The 17,961-nt window shown below is 47.3% G+C and overlaps 1 protein-coding gene across 2 annotated transcripts in view; it reads right to left on the bottom strand.

Moving 5' to 3' along the window:
- LOC135365948 (uncharacterized) overlaps positions 1–9,721 on the bottom strand; it is an 87,619-nt gene extending 77,898 nt beyond the window's left edge. The window contains exons 1-2 of one of the 2 annotated variants that reach the window (XM_064598603.1): positions 9,378–9,712; positions 3,880–4,424 (exon numbers count right to left, since the gene is read on the bottom strand). In XM_064598603.1, the coding sequence (XP_064454673.1) occupies positions 4,164–4,424; positions 9,378–9,620 (504 nt within the window). In that variant the 5' untranslated portion in view covers positions 9,621–9,712 and the 3' untranslated portion in view covers positions 3,880–4,163. Of the gene's footprint in view, positions 1–3,879; positions 4,425–9,377 lie in introns of those variants that run through there. The other variant, XM_064598602.1, reaches the window with a different exon arrangement.
- Between the last annotated feature and the right edge of the window lie 8,240 nt (positions 9,722–17,961).

Raw genomic sequence — 17,961 nt, 5'->3', positions numbered from 1 at the left:
TACCGTTCCTAATAAACCACACAAGTCCCATGGACGTCCCAAACCGGTCCAGATATCCTCGACCACCTTGGATTTCTTAAATTGTCCGCTTGTCATCAAAAATGACGTTCATGGGACGTCTCATAGACATGCGCATGTGATCGCGAAGAAGACATTCCTTCTTTGGCGTCTCTCTCCTTTTTATCTTCTTTCTCCTCTATTCCAAAGGCATATACAAAATTAGTGTACGGGACTGTGGGGGCGAGCCCTGTGATAGGCCCCGATCTTCAACATTCACATAGCGTTCGTTATCGTTACATATAAAGTTCGCGCGCTCCAAAGGCGCTTTGATAGGATCGTGCAAGAGTCCACGGCGAATCAGGGGCCGATGTGATGCATTTAACACGCGTTATGGGATAACGACAATCTGAAGACCGGGGCCCAGGGCGCCGATCTTCAGATTGTCGTTATCCCATAACGCGTGTTATTATAAGCGTATATATTATAAGGGGGAGGAGAGTAACAAAGCAAAACAAAGAAAACGAAAAGAATAAACAGCAACGCAGGCTGCAGGCGTGCAGATCACAAAGCAAAAAAAAAAGAAGCGCATATGATCGCACAAAACCAGAAGATCTCCGAAACAAGGGTACTATGGTGTCAAAAAGCGCAATCTCCAGGACTTCATTGATGGACCTTATATCGAGGGATCTCAAGCGCAACGGAAGTTCGTTCCAGGCATGGCTACCCAGTGAGGACAACAGGGATTATAAAAACGGCTTAAAAGCGCGAAAAGGATACGGACAACAAGAGTGAGACGAACAAGGGGCGCGAACAACACGCCCAAAGATTCCCTCTTCCGAAAAATAGGGAGTTTTAGTTCCCATTGCGATAACAAGCCAATCGATAAGATCTCGAAAAACAGATACGACTCACGAGTCGGTGGGAATGATTCATTACAACCACCGTGCAAAATATTGCAGAAGAAATGGTATCGGACGATTTATAATAATTTTTTTCTATGCCGCAGTCGGTCCTGTGTAAATGCCGCACCGAGCTCTCTCGTGACGTGCATAAGAGCAAAGCCGCGCGTGACTTGCACGTGTCTGTTCGCTCGATAGTCGGTTGTTGCGTGCTAGCATATGCCCATTATGATGATTTTCATTAGCAATCACAGGATATGCAGAGCAAAATGCAGAGTGACATCAATGTAAACAGAGGTATCAGCCTACTGCTCGGCACACTAATAGGAAGAAAAAAAATACCTCTCTGCATCCCCAGCGACGGCGCAGCCCTTGGCCTCACTATGCCCATTGGAGATGTACATAGAGGATCCTTGGGGCAAGCAGTATGGGAGGGAGAAAAACGAAACCGGATATCTTCAGAGGAGCAGTTTTTATTCAGCGTCTCGAAAACCTCCGTTCCTCCGCGGCAGTTGGAAAAAATCAACTTCCGCTTTGTCTCGGACTGTCCATTTTATGGAATCCAGAGAGTAGGGTTCGCGAAGGTTGAGAATGTCGGCTATGGAGAAGAATGTAGTCTAGTTCTTCTACCGCACCCTGGTGACAGCATTGAGAAGAGTCGTCTTGTCTGAAGCGGTAGCCACCGTGCTGTAAAAGCCACATCAAGGTGCATTCGATGAACTCATGCAGCATCTTGAGGACAGGTATGCCGAGGCATGTGCAAAGCGAGCGCTGAATCAACTCTGCTCAGCAGGACTGTGAGAGAACGTCGACGGTTCATTGGCGGAAAGGGGTGGTCCAGGGGAGTCACGAGGCGTTAAAGTAGGGAAGGACGATCTCCTGTCAGCAGGGTAATACGCGTCTGGCTCCGGCACGAGATAGCTGCTTCTGCGGCGCTGTCGGCCCGCTCCTTCACATAGACACCGCAATGGGCTGGAACCCACTGGAGAACCGGCCTCTGCCCTGCTTCATAGACAACGCTGTAAGCTATTAGTACATCCATCACCAACGGTGCGGCTGAGCCTCTGATGCCAGAAGTTTTGAGTGGCTTCCAACGCATATGCAGAGTCAGTGAACACGGCCCATTCGCGAGGGGTAAAACCAACGAAGTGCTGCAGAGGACGTGGCATGGAGGTCTGCGGCTGTGGATGAGGTTTGGTGTGATTTGCCATTTCTAGATGCGCTATCGGTGTATGCTGTGGCATACGTAGAAAACTTCGCATCTTGCAGCAAAATGGGCTTGAAGAACATGAGGGGAACCTGATGCCTGAAACCATGTTGCTCATTGATGGGATTAATAGTTTTGTTCCAACAGTTGGTAACTGTCTGCGAATTGGGATGACCGGTTGATGACCGAAAACCAAGTGGAACTGTAGTTCCCTACCACAACCACCAGCTGGACGCATAACTGATTGATTGATTGGGAGGTTTCTGGCGCAGCGACAACGACATATAATGCTCAGTAGAGTGTCCAGTGTGAGTGCATGAAAAAAAAAAAAAAACAGTCGGAGAAAGGAGCCACAAACGGCGACCCCACTATCACGTGATGTGGAGACAACCCTGTGTCTTTCTTATTTTTTTTCTGGAGCTCGTACACCGCTGACACTTGCTTCAGCTGTGCCGCTGTCCGTCAGCGTGCACTTGACGGAGCCCATGATACGTCACGACGCCCTCTTGTTCGGTGTGACTCTTTGCAGGAAGAGACCAGTTTTTAAATATGTGCGAAACAGAGCCGCACGCGTGCTCTGTATAGATCACTGCGCTCATCCAGCTTTCGCAGGAGCTCTTTATTCGTTGCAGAACACGCCGCAGCGAAAACAAAACCATAGTGTGGGTGTAACTTCCATGCTCCTTTAAGGTAGTGATACAAATCGGGGACATAAATAATGGAGATAAAACAAAACATGCAATTAACACATAATCACTGAACAGATAATCGTCCGGATCCTCAGGCTTGCGCTTGGAATCAGGGGCCGACGGCTCATTAACAACGCCAGCGACATCCCCAACTACATCAAGCGTTATGATTAGGAAAATTTTAGGAGATTTTAGGGAAATCTGGGAAATATCTTCCCAGGAACAGCACTCCGACGATCAGGCGTTCTTTAGAACAAAATCCTCCCAGAAATAAGAGCTCAAAGTAAGCTGCCCCGAGAACCGTTTTATACGTCACGCACTCAAAATCTAGAATTGGGCCTGTTGGCACTGCATGCCGGATTAAAAGCGCTAAAAACAGAAGAGGACCACACACACGGAAGGCGCACTAACAACTACTGGAACGGAGTTAAAGGCAAGGTTCCGTGATAGTAGGGAAAGGGAAATTTGGGAAGCCTTTTTGATCGTAGAAGGAGGAGCCTGATGTGTGAGCTGCCCGTCCATTGTTTAACGGGAAAGGAGAGGGAGTTTTTCAGCTCTTTTATAGTACGTGCGTCTCATGTCAAATAAATTTGTTGTTAGTGTGTTGTCGTCTATTTTTATAGCTTTTAATCTGATATACGCCGCGCAATGAAAGGCATGGCCAACCCCTGGGAGGACCCCGTTCTCTACACTCTAAATATGGTACCTTATAGTAAAGGGTAATCATTTCACAATTGTTACCCTATATTTGAGAAGTTACCCTGTAACCTACGGGGAATACCCTCTATAAACACTACACAAATCACCTATAAATAGAGGTTACTGTTTCCTAACCGCCACACCGACGTATAAGTTACAGCTTCGCCAGCCATGGCTAAGACGCCCGCCTCTTCACAGACGCTACAGAACAAATGGTGCTCAACATGAGCTCTCACCAGTGCAGAACGCATATACTGTCATTTCCAACATATAGCTATAATATACGTAATTTATCTAAATGCATCCAGTGGCGAAAAGCGAGTGATCACTACATGTATAGATGCATATGCACAACAAATGAAATAAATAAATAAATAATTGCAAGTGGACAATATGTATTATTTAATTCGCAAGTGTTGGAACTACAGCTGAGGCAAGAGCACGAGGACTTCACAATACCGACACTTCAGGCTGTGGTGTTTCAAGGAGGCATACTATTTACAGTCCTCACGTTGTTGCAACTCCCTCTCCAGTACGCCGAAAACATTTCTATTCCTTTATGATATGTCAGAATGACACACCGGCAACGCGAACTTTCGAGCGAACGAGAACGAACTTCGAGAGAACGCATTTGATTATCGAGGCGAGTAAACCTGAAGGTCTTTAGTCTTATGACTTACGAGACGCAGAATGAACCAAGGCTGTAGCTGCAGCTAGAGCTGCGGCTCCTACAACGACGGCACCTCCAATGGCAGTGGCTTCTTTCAGATCGACCTCAGACACTGGGACACCCAGCCGTCCGAGCAGCCTTTTGGTCCAGTGCTGGCAGTTGTTGGAGACAACGTCATACTTCTCGCAATTCAGGTTCAGTTCGTCCACCACTTCTCTGATGTCTTCTTTCGAGTGACAAACACCATCCTTCAATAGTTTCTGCGAGTAAAGTGACACAGTTTATTAGTAGGGTTACCAGAAAAAAAGTAGCAAATGTGAAGAACTTCAGCGTCGGCAAGTGCAGCTATCTATATTCACTTTTGTTTTGAAAATCATATAACTCTGATCTTGAGGGGGTATTCTTACGTCGCGACAAGTTATTGGGAAAGATGATAATTTACATCGATGTGAACCACTAGAACAAGCTCAGACGTATACAAGATTCTCCAAAAATGTATCTAGGATAATACATACTAACGTTAGAATGTAAATAAGATAGAGTATAAATACATGAAGATCAAAGTAATTCAGATAGAGCACAAAATGCTTCAAAAAGCATTTGAAATACAATAAAGGACTGTTTATCCTTGAACGCAAAAAGTCACCGGGCAGTGGTCAATGAGGCACGTCGCCGCTATATCACCCGTGTTCGAATCCCGGTGCCTGCTGTGCTGTCTGGGGTTTTTCCTGGGTTTTCCTCAGACGCTTTCAGACATATGTCGGCACAGTTCCCTTAGAAGTCGGCCCAGGACGCACATTCCCTCAGGGCATCAGTCGTGACGTTGCCCACATGCGTGAGGCCGACAACGGCAAGCCCTATCACCACCACCACCACCACATGAATTACCTAAACCACGCGCGCTACGCTAGCCGCCGCTGTGTGACAGGAGTAATCTAAACACATGTCCCCAAAAGATGACACCAGAAGGGATACCACATAACTCCACTAAGTATATGTGACCCAGAACAAATCAAACTTCTAGCAAGCCCCGCCTCGGCGAGGTCAGAATTCGGCGTCACCGCGTCAGGGCACACATAACAGAACGATCACTGACCAAGAATAAGTACACACGGGGCAAGATCTCTCGATGGAGACTCCCAAGAAGGGTCAATGTACGAGTCTAGAGTCACTCTCCCGGTCAAGTCCGGGGTACTCAGGAAATTTCCACTGAACTAGCCAGATAATGGAAAGACGAGACATAGACATTTTAAGAAGGAGATCCAAAATATGCAATCAGAGTATTGAGTATAAAATACAATAAAATGTATTTTAAATAGAGTATAAACACACAAAACAAAAAATATTGAGTAGAGTACCAAGATACCACAAATTGTATTTAAAATACAGTATTTTTAATACAATACTCCAAATACGTACAAGTCTGATTCGGGGTGGGATTCTTTAGATATGGGCGCTCTAACACCGCATTTTTTCTATATGTGGTAGGCTCCTCCATGCTTGACAGCAGCCTGGCCTTGACACTACATATTACATTTGATACCAAATTACAGAGGCTCGGTGTCCACTACATGGCGATGGCTTTCCCGTTCCACCGGCATGCAGACAAGTGCCGCAATAGGTGCAAGAATATGAGCGATTTTCGTTGTCGTTGCCAGCTTTGAGTTTTTTGTTACCTGCAAATAACAAAACGTCCGCCGGAACTGAACCCTCGCCCCAGAAGATGGCAGTGCGAGGAAGAAAAGTCAAAGCCCTGAACGCGTTCGCTCGAATGATACTGAATGCAAAAATCACTGTGGCCGAAAGTGTGTCGGTACCTGACATATTTTTCCGAATTGTTTTTTTTCTTTTATCGTGGAATTACGGTCACTTGAGAAAAAAATGCTTGCTGTTGTATTCTCAAGCTGAGTCAGGCTACAACGTTTTTTTTTTTTTTTTCAGTAAAAATCGCAGATGCTGTCCGGAGCACCTGGTCAGAATTGAGATGGGATCATCTATTGTGTACGAGTATTATCGTGGGGGTGTTGCCATAGTCAGCGAGCATGGCGCTGCAAAATGTCTGAAGATTTGCCCCAGCCAGCAAACCGTGCAACCATCTGCATCATGCGATACAGCATTGCCTTATATTCATGATTATATCCATGCCACTTTTCCGGGCGTGGTCCCTCTGTTCAACAATCCTGCCTGGGGGCGGAGGAATATGGTCAAAATACGTACGCCTTACTTCAGTTCATTCGATGATAGAAATATGAAAAAGCACCCACGTTCTCCCTGGAGTGTCGATGCGCTCAGTTCATTCTTTAAGTTATCGAACACGAATATCTGCATGAGAACATAAACCGCGATTGTTATTTTTTCATTTTTTTTACAAAATATGCCAATGGTAGTTGCAATGAAAAGATACCAGACAAAAAAAAAAAAAAGACATAGCAGACAGGGAGGTCTGTACGGTGAGTTTCTTTTTAGGCCCGGTTTCACTAACGCTGGTTAACTTTCAACCGAGATCAAGCGTTGTCAAAATTTGAACTTAACGCTCAATTATGTTTTGTAAACGTTAGTTGGTGACGTGATGAATGTTTCAGTAACAATAACTCCCTTTTGTGAAGCAGAGTTAAGCGTTAAATTGGAGTTAAGGGGTCGCTGATCTCGGTTCAAATGTTAATCGGCGTCGGAAACCGGGCCTAAACGTTTGTTCATCCTATTCGTCCGTGTCTTGTTATGCTCATTCTTGGGTAACCCAGTCATCACCGTAAATGGAGGTGATGCTCTTTGTGTGCTCTTTCTTTCTCCATGTGTCCACGTCTGTACACCGTTCATAGCCACAGTTGCTTCCGGACGCTAACGCGGAATTGAGAAAAAATTGCGCAATAGAATCGGGCGACAACCGGTTCTGCCTTTTCTAAAATCCCGTAGAACATAGCCCCGCATTTCAAGCGCCTATATACATGAGGTATGTGCTCGACATCTTTTGACACCAGATACAACCAATTAATCTTCAGAGGAGCAAGGCCACGGCAAGTTGGATGCTTGCCAGGCGCATTGCTCTTTCAGCGCCCACACAGGCTAGCAAAATACTTCGCACAATCTTGCGCGGTCAAAAAAAAAAAAAAAAAAAGAAAGAAAAAGACTGGAGAAGCGATAGCAACACCAGGAAGTGAGTAAAAAAAAAACGACGGGTGGTGTCATTGCTACAGGTTGCATCACATCGTGCAACGGTGGGCATCTTGGCGGTGGCTAGTAAGAGCGAAGGCAGACCTTGTTTCCTCTTCCTCTATATCAACGTCATCCCCCCCCCCTCTAGTAAGAGGGAGATGGGGTAACTTCGCCAATAATCCTGACGGTTACCGTGGTACAGGGAGCTTCCCAATGAAGACTTCGGAGGGATGCTCGCATGTTTTCTGTGGTAAAGAGGGTTAGCAAATCCAGAGGGTTACCAAATCCCAGAGCAAGTGTGGTTAGCACGCCCCCTCCCTCTCCTGTGCCACCATCATCTCTCTCCTCCCTCTTTCACCCTCCCCCCAACCCTAGTAAGACGGACGCCGCTTATTTTCAATCCAGTTTGTCGGTCTGTCGCGTTGGCCGTGAAACATTGTGACCTCGTTACCGTTGTAGAAGGCCGGTGTCCTAGACTGATGGGCAGTATGAACGTGCCGTTGGCATCGTAGAACGCTCGCACAATTCATCAGTCGGGACATCCGCGCACAGTTTGCATTCGCCGATTAGTCATGCAGATGACGGTAAGCGACAGTCTGCGAGCAGGCTCACAAAATATTGACCATGCTTCCAGCACGACGAACTATCGTAATTGCCTCAGGCGCATGGTTGTCAACCCCGAGGCATTTTTCATTCCCGGGACACACCCTTTTACACCCTATTTTTGGTGTCAGCTGGGCGCGTCATATCGCACACCCTTTTGAGTGAAGTAGCTACACCCAACAAGTTGGGTGTAATGAAACACAGCCACCTCTCAGAGTGTATTTCACAACTCCATCGAACCTGTACACTTGAAAGGGTGTGAATCATGATACACCCACATTGCCTCTGGAAGGGTGGAACGTATGCTTAGCAGGTGTGTGCGGCGTGTGCGGAGTCTACAATGCTAATTGGACGATACTCTGACTGGTGTAATTTTTGGTGTAAACAAACACCCATAAGCAAAGCAACTTTAAACCATTGCACGCTTATTACACCCTTACTACACCCCTAGCACACCAATGTAGATATGCACCCAATTCACACCCATCTGTGAGAGGATCAGCCTTGAAGGGGTGTAATGTGGGTGTGATCAGTGGCGTAGCCAGACCTCCAAGGTAGGGGGGTGCTCGATACGAAAACTTGCCCACTCCCCCCACCATCCCGGAGGGGGACGGGGGGAAGCACACACACTTGTGCACACTGCAAAATGCGGATGCAAAAAAAAAGACCGAAAATAGTTGATTTAGACGTTCACAATACGATTACATGTATAGGCTGTCATGACCAATGAGGTGGTGTCACGAGATTGGAAGTATTTTGAAAAGCTCATACTTTGAAACCATTGAGGAATGTTGCTTAGATAAACGCCATGGATTGCGAGAACTTTCGCGATCGTCACTCTGGTCAACCCTACGCCACTGGGTGTGATCTGGGTGTATGTTGCAAAATGCAGCCCTCTTACACCAACATGGGTGTAAAAACAAATTAGTAAGCCTCGTTGAAATCGGTACGTTATTTGCCGCGAAAAATTTGGTTGTTTCTCCCATAGAAAATGTATGCCACCGAAACAGGTATAATCCCCTCTTATATACCCTCTAATATATGCCATCATAAAGGCGTCGAGGCTTCGCCGTATCCCAAGTAACGTGTCACCAGCGTACAAACGCTAACCGCTGCTAGCGGAATAAATGTATTTCTCGCTGTTTTAGATTCGGTGATCGTGAAGAGGTGAAGCCCGCTTCATGTTTCGACTCACATTCTTCGTAACGAATCAGAGATAAGGCGTTTCCACAGGTGGCACTGTCACCACTGCACTCGCATTGTAAGGGGAGAATAATACCAACAAGAAAGCACATTGCAGAAACAGTAGCAAAAGCACGACGATGGTAGCATCCTATTGAGCTTGAGGGGTTGTGGGGTCTGAGAAGGACCAAAATGGACGGCGGGTACATATCGCGCCGAAAAAAACAGAAACTGAAGTGCCATCGCATTTGAATGTTGCACGTCTAACGTCTCACCATGTTGTTTCTGAAGGGCTTCACATCGCTGTGCTTTATCAACCGTGTATTTCCACGCAGTTTGTGGCTGATAGCGTCTTCTTCTCCATCACACTCTAGAACTGTTCCATCATCAAAAATAAAGTAGACCATCCAGTGCTGCAGCTGCTTCGAAGACGACGATACACTGCGCAGAATGCCCGCCGAACGCTCTTCCAAGATCCGGTGGAAGAGATAAACACTACAGTGTTTCTGCCCAGCCATAACGCACGTAGCAATCAGCCCGCGACACTTCGTCTGCGATATCGAAGAGAATGAGAGAAGTGTACGAGATGGCTGGCTGGCTCGTTCCTGCCTGCACCTGCATCCCGTCGGGGAGCCCCACGTGACTCGGCTCCATCACGTGATCTCGTCGCGAAAGTCGCCACTCGCCGGCTCTAAAGTGAAACGCACCGCCTCGAAAACGCATTGGCTGCACATTAAATGTGTAAATATCTGGATGCTCATTGGTTTCCGAGAACTGTCGTCAGTTTTCGTCGCGCTTATTGGGCGAAAGTCATTTGATTGAGGCGCGAGTATCCAAACCGTCGGTCGAACAGCGGTGACATCACGTCTGTCCGGCCACGCGTGTTCTCTCACCAGCTAAAATCTGGAGTGGTCCCAGAATGGTTCCAGTTGGATGTTTCATGGTCCCGGAATGGTTCCAGTTGAATGTGGATGGTCCCAGCTGTATTCCCAAGTGGGGTGGCTGGTTCCACTTTGCTGACATCAGTGCGTACCTCTCTGGTCTCAGATGGTTCCAGAAGTTCCAACCGCAGGTACCATTTTGTTCCCAGAATGGTCACTGGAAACTCCAAGTTGGGCAGCTTCCCAGCTTCCTCCTTTGAGATTTCATCTTGTGCACCAGAGGAGGCACAGTATGCGGGTTTCGCCGCGAAAATAGTGTTGCCGCTGCCATTTTCCGCTAAATTCCGGCTATTTACTTTTCATTGGCTCCGGTCCCCCACGTGACCTTTCTCGATCGTGTTTGCCTGAGACTCATTTAACCGGTGGATTCGCCCGCGTTCGTTTCTCAGAGGCGCCGACCCGTATGACCGTTGTGTAGCTGGCGTCTATGTAGGCAGCCGGTGGTTTCGTTTCGTGGATTTCGAAGATATTCGAGCCATGGACGAACGCCTAAATGAAAGGTAAGCAGACAAACGTATGATGCATGTCAGTGATCAGACGTTTAATACTGTCGCCTAACTGTGTGTCGCCTAATACCATGTCAATGATGAGGGCGGTGCCCAGAAGAAGAACAGTCTCTGTTCGAAATATCGGCGGCTTTTGTCCTGAGGCAACTCCCTTCCCCCCGTTATGATTGAATAAAATGATAGTCACGCTTTCTGTTGCTCGTCACTATTTGTTCTTTATATATTCTGTAATAATCGTGTAGATTTACTTGCATTCAAATGTTGCTTCTTGTTTATATGTTTACCGTGTCAATAAATTTGTACATGGGAATTCCGTCGTCTTCTGGATTTTCATTTTCTGCTTCCTGATAATAGTAGCAGATGGCCTGGCGAAGCGCTCAGAACAGGACCGGGGGGGGGGGGAGAGAATTCGAGTGAGAGGGTATGAAAGAGGGCACGCAGCGCACATGCGTAGTTCGATCAGCCAGCGCGCACTTTTTGGCGCCGTTTTCCGGCTATTTTGTCGTGATTCGTTACGGATGATCACGTGGTCAGGGGGGGGGGGCGGTGGTTTTCGTGGCGAAACTGTGGAAGCTACAGCAACACTTCACTGGTTGAAACTTGGACGCGTCGCAGGAAGTTGATTTTGTCTTCCGTTGCCGTCGCAAGGATGGTGTATCTCCCTCCTGTGCAGCATTTGCGTGTGTTTTAATGCGCTTTGTAAGACAGTGCAAGTTGCACTACGTGTCACTGGCGGGCTTAGACACATCGACGGAGAAGACAGTAATACTTCCTTTTACAAGGCGGAACATGAGGCCCTTCCAGCTTTCCGTTGCCTGCATACCGTTGAAACACGTGTCTCACCATAGGTTCCTTGGTCTCACTGTTGATGCTAGGCTGTCTTGGCGGAAGCATATTGCAAGCATGGAGGTCAAGATCCACCGTTGGATTGCAGTGATCCGTCGCTTGACATGCATGAGATGGGGCAGTGACACGAGGTCTCTGTTGGCCGTCCACAGGGCTTTGGCTCGAGGGTCCCTCGCGCCAAAGCTGCATAAGCTGCAGTGCCTCCTGGCGCGAAGCCTTCGTGTGTGGTTCGGCGTCCCCCGAGCAGCAGAGACCCGAGCAGTTATTGCTGAAGCGAGGGACACCCCGCTGGATGTTCTTCGCTACGGTGAGACCTGCCGATTTTTCCTCCGCCTTTTATCCCATCGTCGGCGGCACCCGCTCGTATCGACGATATTGGGGCGCAAGCACTGCAAGGTCCACTCGGTGATGACTCAGCTGAAGCCTAGCGTCCCGCGTTTCGTAGTGAAGATAGTGGCTCCCAGTGCCCCCCCCCCCCCCCCCCATGGTCTCTGTCAAGCCCGGTCACCTGCCCAACTGTTCCTGGCCTGCATGGAAGGAAAAGGGATACAGCCTCGTGTGTCGCCAAGCAGCTTACCCTGGGCATGATGAACGACAACTACACAGCGTCAACGTCAGTTTTCACTGACGGGTCATCTGCTCGGGGTGGATTGTCCTCGGCATTTGTCATTCCATCTCAGTCAGTCTCCCGTGGTCACCGTCTTTCTCACAGAACATCGTGTACGTGTGCCGAGCTTTACGCCATTCTATTTGCTATGCAAAAAATATCAGCCAGTCCAGCTCAGTCCTGGGTCGTCTTTACAGACTCAAGACCCGCGCTCCAGTGTGTGGACAACTTGGAGATACATGGATTCCTCGGTCCTGTTTTCTTTGACATCCTGCAAGCTTATAAGAAGGCGACCATTGCAGGGCACACTGTAGTATTGCAGTGGATCCCCGGACATGTCGGTATCAGCGGCAACGAAGAAGCAGACAGAGCCGCATTGAGCGCCCATCAGCACGCAGCTTTCCCCCCGATAATGATGTCGTCGGGCGACCGAAGACACCTTCTCTCGACACTCACCGGTCCTAAGATGCAGGCTGAGTGGGAACACGACATAGCCCACTCCCTTCTCTCTGATGTAGACCCCACGCTTTCTCTCGTCCTTCCTCCGCGACTACCGCGCCCCTTAAAGGGACTATGAAATGATTTTTTTCTCGTTTTCATCAGAAAGTAAACCTTTTTCCGAGTCTAGAACCAAAATTTTACCTTCATCACGCGAGGAGTATTCTCGGGAGCGAATTTAAACGGAGCGGCGAAGGGAGGACAGCTGGCGCCGCGCCGTGGCGAGCTGCCGAGCGGAGACACAGCGGGTAACTTGACGGGACCACGGCCGGCTCGGCGACACGTCATCGTGACGTGTGGCCGAGCCGAAGCATCCCGCAAGGAGCATGCGCCGTAGGAACCCGCGTATGCGTTCATCGGGAGTGGAAATCTCCATGACGGCAGCTTCCGCGCGATGGTCGCAGATTTTCGCAGTCGCATCCTGTGGTTTTCGTCGACATGCCGAGACGATGTTGGATAGTTGGTTGCCCTAATTTACGTCAATAGTCGCCTGGTATCCAATGTCTCATGCTTCCCAGTGACGAGACGGACAGCTTTTGATGCCACGAAGCAATCGGACCGCCGGAGTGGAAAGACGATGCGGTGCCATCGACTGCTCGGGTTTTTAGCGGACATTTGCATGATCGAATTTACGAAGGGTACACTGAATCTCTTCAACGTACTGGATAACGAGCACAGTGTCGTCTGAATCAAGGTGTAGCAACCTGCCCACACTGGGGAAAGAATATCCACCTAAACGGCGCAAAGGTGTATTTTTCGTTATTGGGGCTAACAGAGGTCTCTCAGTCCGTGTGGTTCAAATGCTATAATAGATTTCAGGATTGCGTGAATGGGTTAATTCTCATCTGCGTGACTCTGAACCTTGCCGCCGCTTACGGCACAGAGAGAGTAAAAAAAAAGAAAAAAAGGCTAGTCTCTAAACTCAGGTGGTGCACTGTTGATAAAAGTACACTTCGTTTAACATGATCTTAGAAACCATACTTCAACAGAATATTTATGTAATATGTTGAACATACGTATCCGTTCTTTTCTCTTCACTCAGCTGCTTTCATGTTCACAGGTGACTTCCTCAGCGGAGCCGGAAACCCCTTAGGTGAGAAAGCATAATCATTGTAACCCACTATTCAAGGCAGACAAATGCCTGTGCACTCTCTTTCCAGATTCCTCTTAATGCAGTGTCTTGCACACCATTCGGGCTCTGTATATTGTTCACAAGTTTCTTTTTACCTTTTTTGTCATTTGATTTACAGTTTGCTTTATCAAGTGCACAAGTATGATATTGAGGGGGACATTTTCTTGTTTACACTCGTTATCTTATAATCATTGCTCAGTTAGATTACATCATTTGCATTCACCGGAACTGGCCCATGTGTATGGCAGCTGAAGTCTTTCACCAGGGTAACAGGGTTGCCAGGACAACTCCAGCAAGTGCTTTGCAGGTCACCTCTAAATTAAAGGAACCTACCTTTGATGCACTATGTCCTCATGAGATTTTGTCCCTGCTACAATTCTGCGTTTTGTTTCACATTACCAAAAAATAACCCTACCAACCATTATCATACCGGTGTACTGCTGTGTTCAACCAGTTCAACTTGCTCTGGGCATCCTGCAAGGCCATGCAGCTACTTCAGCCCTTATTTGCTGGTAACACTGGTGCCAATACAGTTGTTATATTGGGCGTGACAGTGTAAAATAGAGCATATCCTGTGTTGTATTAAAAATAAAAATTATGCATGTATAGCATATGACGTGTATATGTAGATGGTTAGATCTTAATTATTGTACTATTTGAGCTAAATGTCGACATTTCAGCTGTTTGAGCCTGATGCCCTTGTCCTTGATACACATACAAGTGTGCCCACACCCTCGGAGAAGCCTGCATAGCGAGGACTCTGTCCCAGTGGCAAATGGAACACAAAGAAAGCAGATTTCCTCCTGAAGACCAACAAGCAGTTTACTTGAAATAGTACCAATTACTTGTCGGTATTCTAATTGCAAAATATTGGGCATGCTACGTCAGTACTGTTTTTTTCCTTCTTTCCAGTTACCTCAACTGGTGACTTCAAGCTTACGTAACACAATAATATAAGAGGGCACGAAGCAGACGCACTGGTGTCGTGAGATTGTCCCCCAGTCTTAGGGATGTATTACACAGTATTGGAAACCTGGTTGAACAATAAATTTGTTAAACGACAAACACTTATCAGATGTGCAGTGACGATGTGCAGAATACTCTTACACAATACGCTACAGCTGAGTTTTGTAGGCATGGTGGTTGGGCAATGCTAAATGTTCAGATTTACGACGTGCTCAACATTGAATACAGAATACGTGACGTGCTCATAAATAAATTCTTGCGTGAAACATAATCTTAGGCAAACAAGAAGTCCTTCGACGGAAGGAAATACAGCCATCTGCGGAACAATAAATGCAGAGTAAATCAAAATCGACTGAAGGCGCGAAGCTGCCTTGAATAATAACAGTAATGATGACGAAGAACACGAGTTGAAACAAAGTAAAACAAAACATTAGACCATCCAGTCTTTTACGATAATTTGTGCAAACAAATCGAGCAACAAAGGGGGCATCTTCCAAATATCACAGTCGCACTTCACAACACACTTCCTTTGTTGTCAGATTGCCAATACGTAAACATAACTGCAACTGACGTAAATATAACTGCAACGCCAAGCAACCACCAGACACTTTCCATTGGTGACGGCGATACAACCAATACACGTTGCGGTGAATCGCTAGAGGCCCACGTAACTCGTCAGCAAAACTCTCAAAGTCACGGAGGTACTTGAGTTCCTTGTTGAGAACGGCCGCAGAGCAGAGGACGAATACATTCGATGAAAAAGCACAGCTCACATGTCATACTTGCCAGCTCAACTGTAGCAAACGATTCACACGCAAAAAGCTGTTCATTATAGCGTGCTATCCGAACGCCTCCAACGAAGAAAACGTAATGCTCCAACTCCAAACCTCAGACGCGACCAGAGACCTTGTGACCTTGTTTGCGCGACTGGACGGCGCCAGCCACCCAGCCACAGCGCGCTCGCAGCATTACTTGACATTGCGCAACACCGGTGACGTAACGGGGAACAGAAGTGCGGTCCGTACAGTTACACCATCGACGGGAGAATGTGCGCGGGAGAGGAGGAACGCGGAAGAGACATTTCCAGCGCGCGCTCCTGAAAGCGTGGAGCGATTTCGTCCGGAAAAATTTGTGGCATATTAGTTTCTCGGTGGGAAGACAGTTTCCAGCGAAAAAAAGTATGGGGCTTCGGGAAATTTCATAGTCCCTTTAACTGCTCTCTTCCACCGCATGAGGCGCGTTGCCTTTACACCTGCCTTTCAACACCGTCTCGGCTCCACCTCGTCTTCCCTCTGCCCCACTTGTGGAGTACACGGCGACCTCAGCCACGTCATCGTGGCTTGTGGGCAATACCACCACGAGCGTCACTAATGGAAGTCTCTATGCAACGCATTGACAAGCGGCCGTTCAACCTAGCGAAGATCCTCGGCCCGTGGTCGAACGCTACCCACCAGACGCAGGGCCTTCGCCTTCTGGCGGAGTACTTGTGCTCCACCGGTCTGGCGACGGCTCTTTGAAAGCCCCCATCATCATGCCTTCGTCCTCTCCCAACGCGACATACACTCTTAAACCCGTACCTTTTATTGTAACTTTTAGAAACAAGTAACGTCTATATTATAGACGTAAATTTCGAGATCTATTATACGTTACACCACCGTAACGTATATTTAGAGGTTAAAGCGACCGAAATCATGTCTTTAGAACAGCAACAGAAGTTACATCTCGGAAAAAACAAAAACAGCTTATTGTAACCTATAAACGTACCCTTTACTCCGACACTGTAACTTCTAAGCAAAATTTCCAACGACTGTTTCTTTGTTAGGTTCTTGTCGTTTGTTTTTCTTCTGTTTTTCAGCATAATGCCGCGTTTCAGCCTCGCATTCGAGACGAGAGTAGCGAATCTACGTGCACGCTTTTATTTTATATCTGTTTCAGCGTCATCTGCGTCGACTACATATTATCACTGCTGTGTCAACACGGATTGTAAGTTTGCAGTCTGGCATACTGTTAGCATGTTTATTTCTACAGGATGGAAAACCATTCCAATGCCGCAACCACCAAGATTTCCGCATTTCCGACAGTTTCTATTTCGTTGCGTAGCCGGGCCTGGTCTAGCTACACTGAGAGCGGTTTCCTTGAAACTCCGAACGCTCAACATGCGTCAGTTGACAGGTGCAACCTGTTTTCATATGTGATTTTGCTCGTCAATGTTCGTCGCTTTCATCATAGTGCCGTCAGGAACAACGGGAATGCGAGATGTCGTTACCAAACAAGGATATTTTCGGTGAATCGGTGTTCTGAGGGGAAGGTGTAGTGAGTGCGAAGATTGCAAAGAATACATAACCGAAAACAAACACCGTCCACTGCAGCTCTGGTTCACACAGCTAACTACACTGGGTAAGTGTACATTTTATGCTATGTACGTGCATTATTTTGATAGCAAGAGCTGTTAGCGCATGTTTGTTGTGATTATCGCAAGCGTTCTGCGGTCCTGCATATGAACGCCACTTACGCTTGCTACTTTTCGGCTGTTATTTGGTCGCTAAGTCAATACACCGGCGTGCGTTTTGCGAGCTGCGGATATATTCATCGATATCTATAATTCGCAGCTTCCTACTTGTTGTTGTATTCTTACGATGTTCTAAGACTCAGTCGCGGAACGAACGCCTTCCCTCATTTGTGATGTTCTCTCAGCGTACCTTGTGCTTTCTACAGATGTAATTCAGCAAAACATTCTTTCGTCCACGTTGCTGCTAAATGTGGATGGAGGCTGTGCATTGTTCCAAATAGAGGTACACAGCGCAACAAGTTTTACGATATTGATGATGATAATTAGGGGTTTCATGGCGCAGCGACAACGAGTTTTATCTTATTGCTAGCCTCAGATTTCATGTATGTAACGGTCAGATCACGTTTCGTACCTACTTGCTGCTATGTATAATGCTAGGTATCATGTTTGCAGATGGAGCAGAATTAGATGTTGTAATAAAGGCCGCGTCTTGAGGTTCGTGCGCCACACGACACATGGATAGAGGAAAGTATGTGATCTTTAATTATTGTTTTCCTTTTGGCATTTGTGGCGGCGCTTCCCTGCTTGAAAGGTGTTCCATAAAACTCTAAGTAGTGCTAGAGGTTATTTATTGGCTACCTGCTTATTGTGTTCATCCCACGAAATTCTTCGTGCAGAGGCTGGGGAGGGCTCATCAGAAAGCAGTACTGTATATGAACATATAACATATTGAATGGTTCCGTAAATGTTGCTCTCGATGCCCAAACTTTTGTTCCCAGGATCCCGCATGCACGTTCACATGCCGTCACTAGCGCAATGGAGTACTTCACAAACTGGTCCCAGAGCGCCTCCCA

This window comes from Ornithodoros turicata, chromosome 8 (assembly GCF_037126465.1).
Source record: "Ornithodoros turicata isolate Travis chromosome 8, ASM3712646v1, whole genome shotgun sequence".
Taxonomy (NCBI): Eukaryota; Metazoa; Arthropoda; class Arachnida; order Ixodida; family Argasidae; genus Ornithodoros; species Ornithodoros turicata.
The sequence above is the reverse complement of the archived record's forward strand: the minus strand, read 5'-3'. Positions and strand labels throughout refer to the sequence as shown.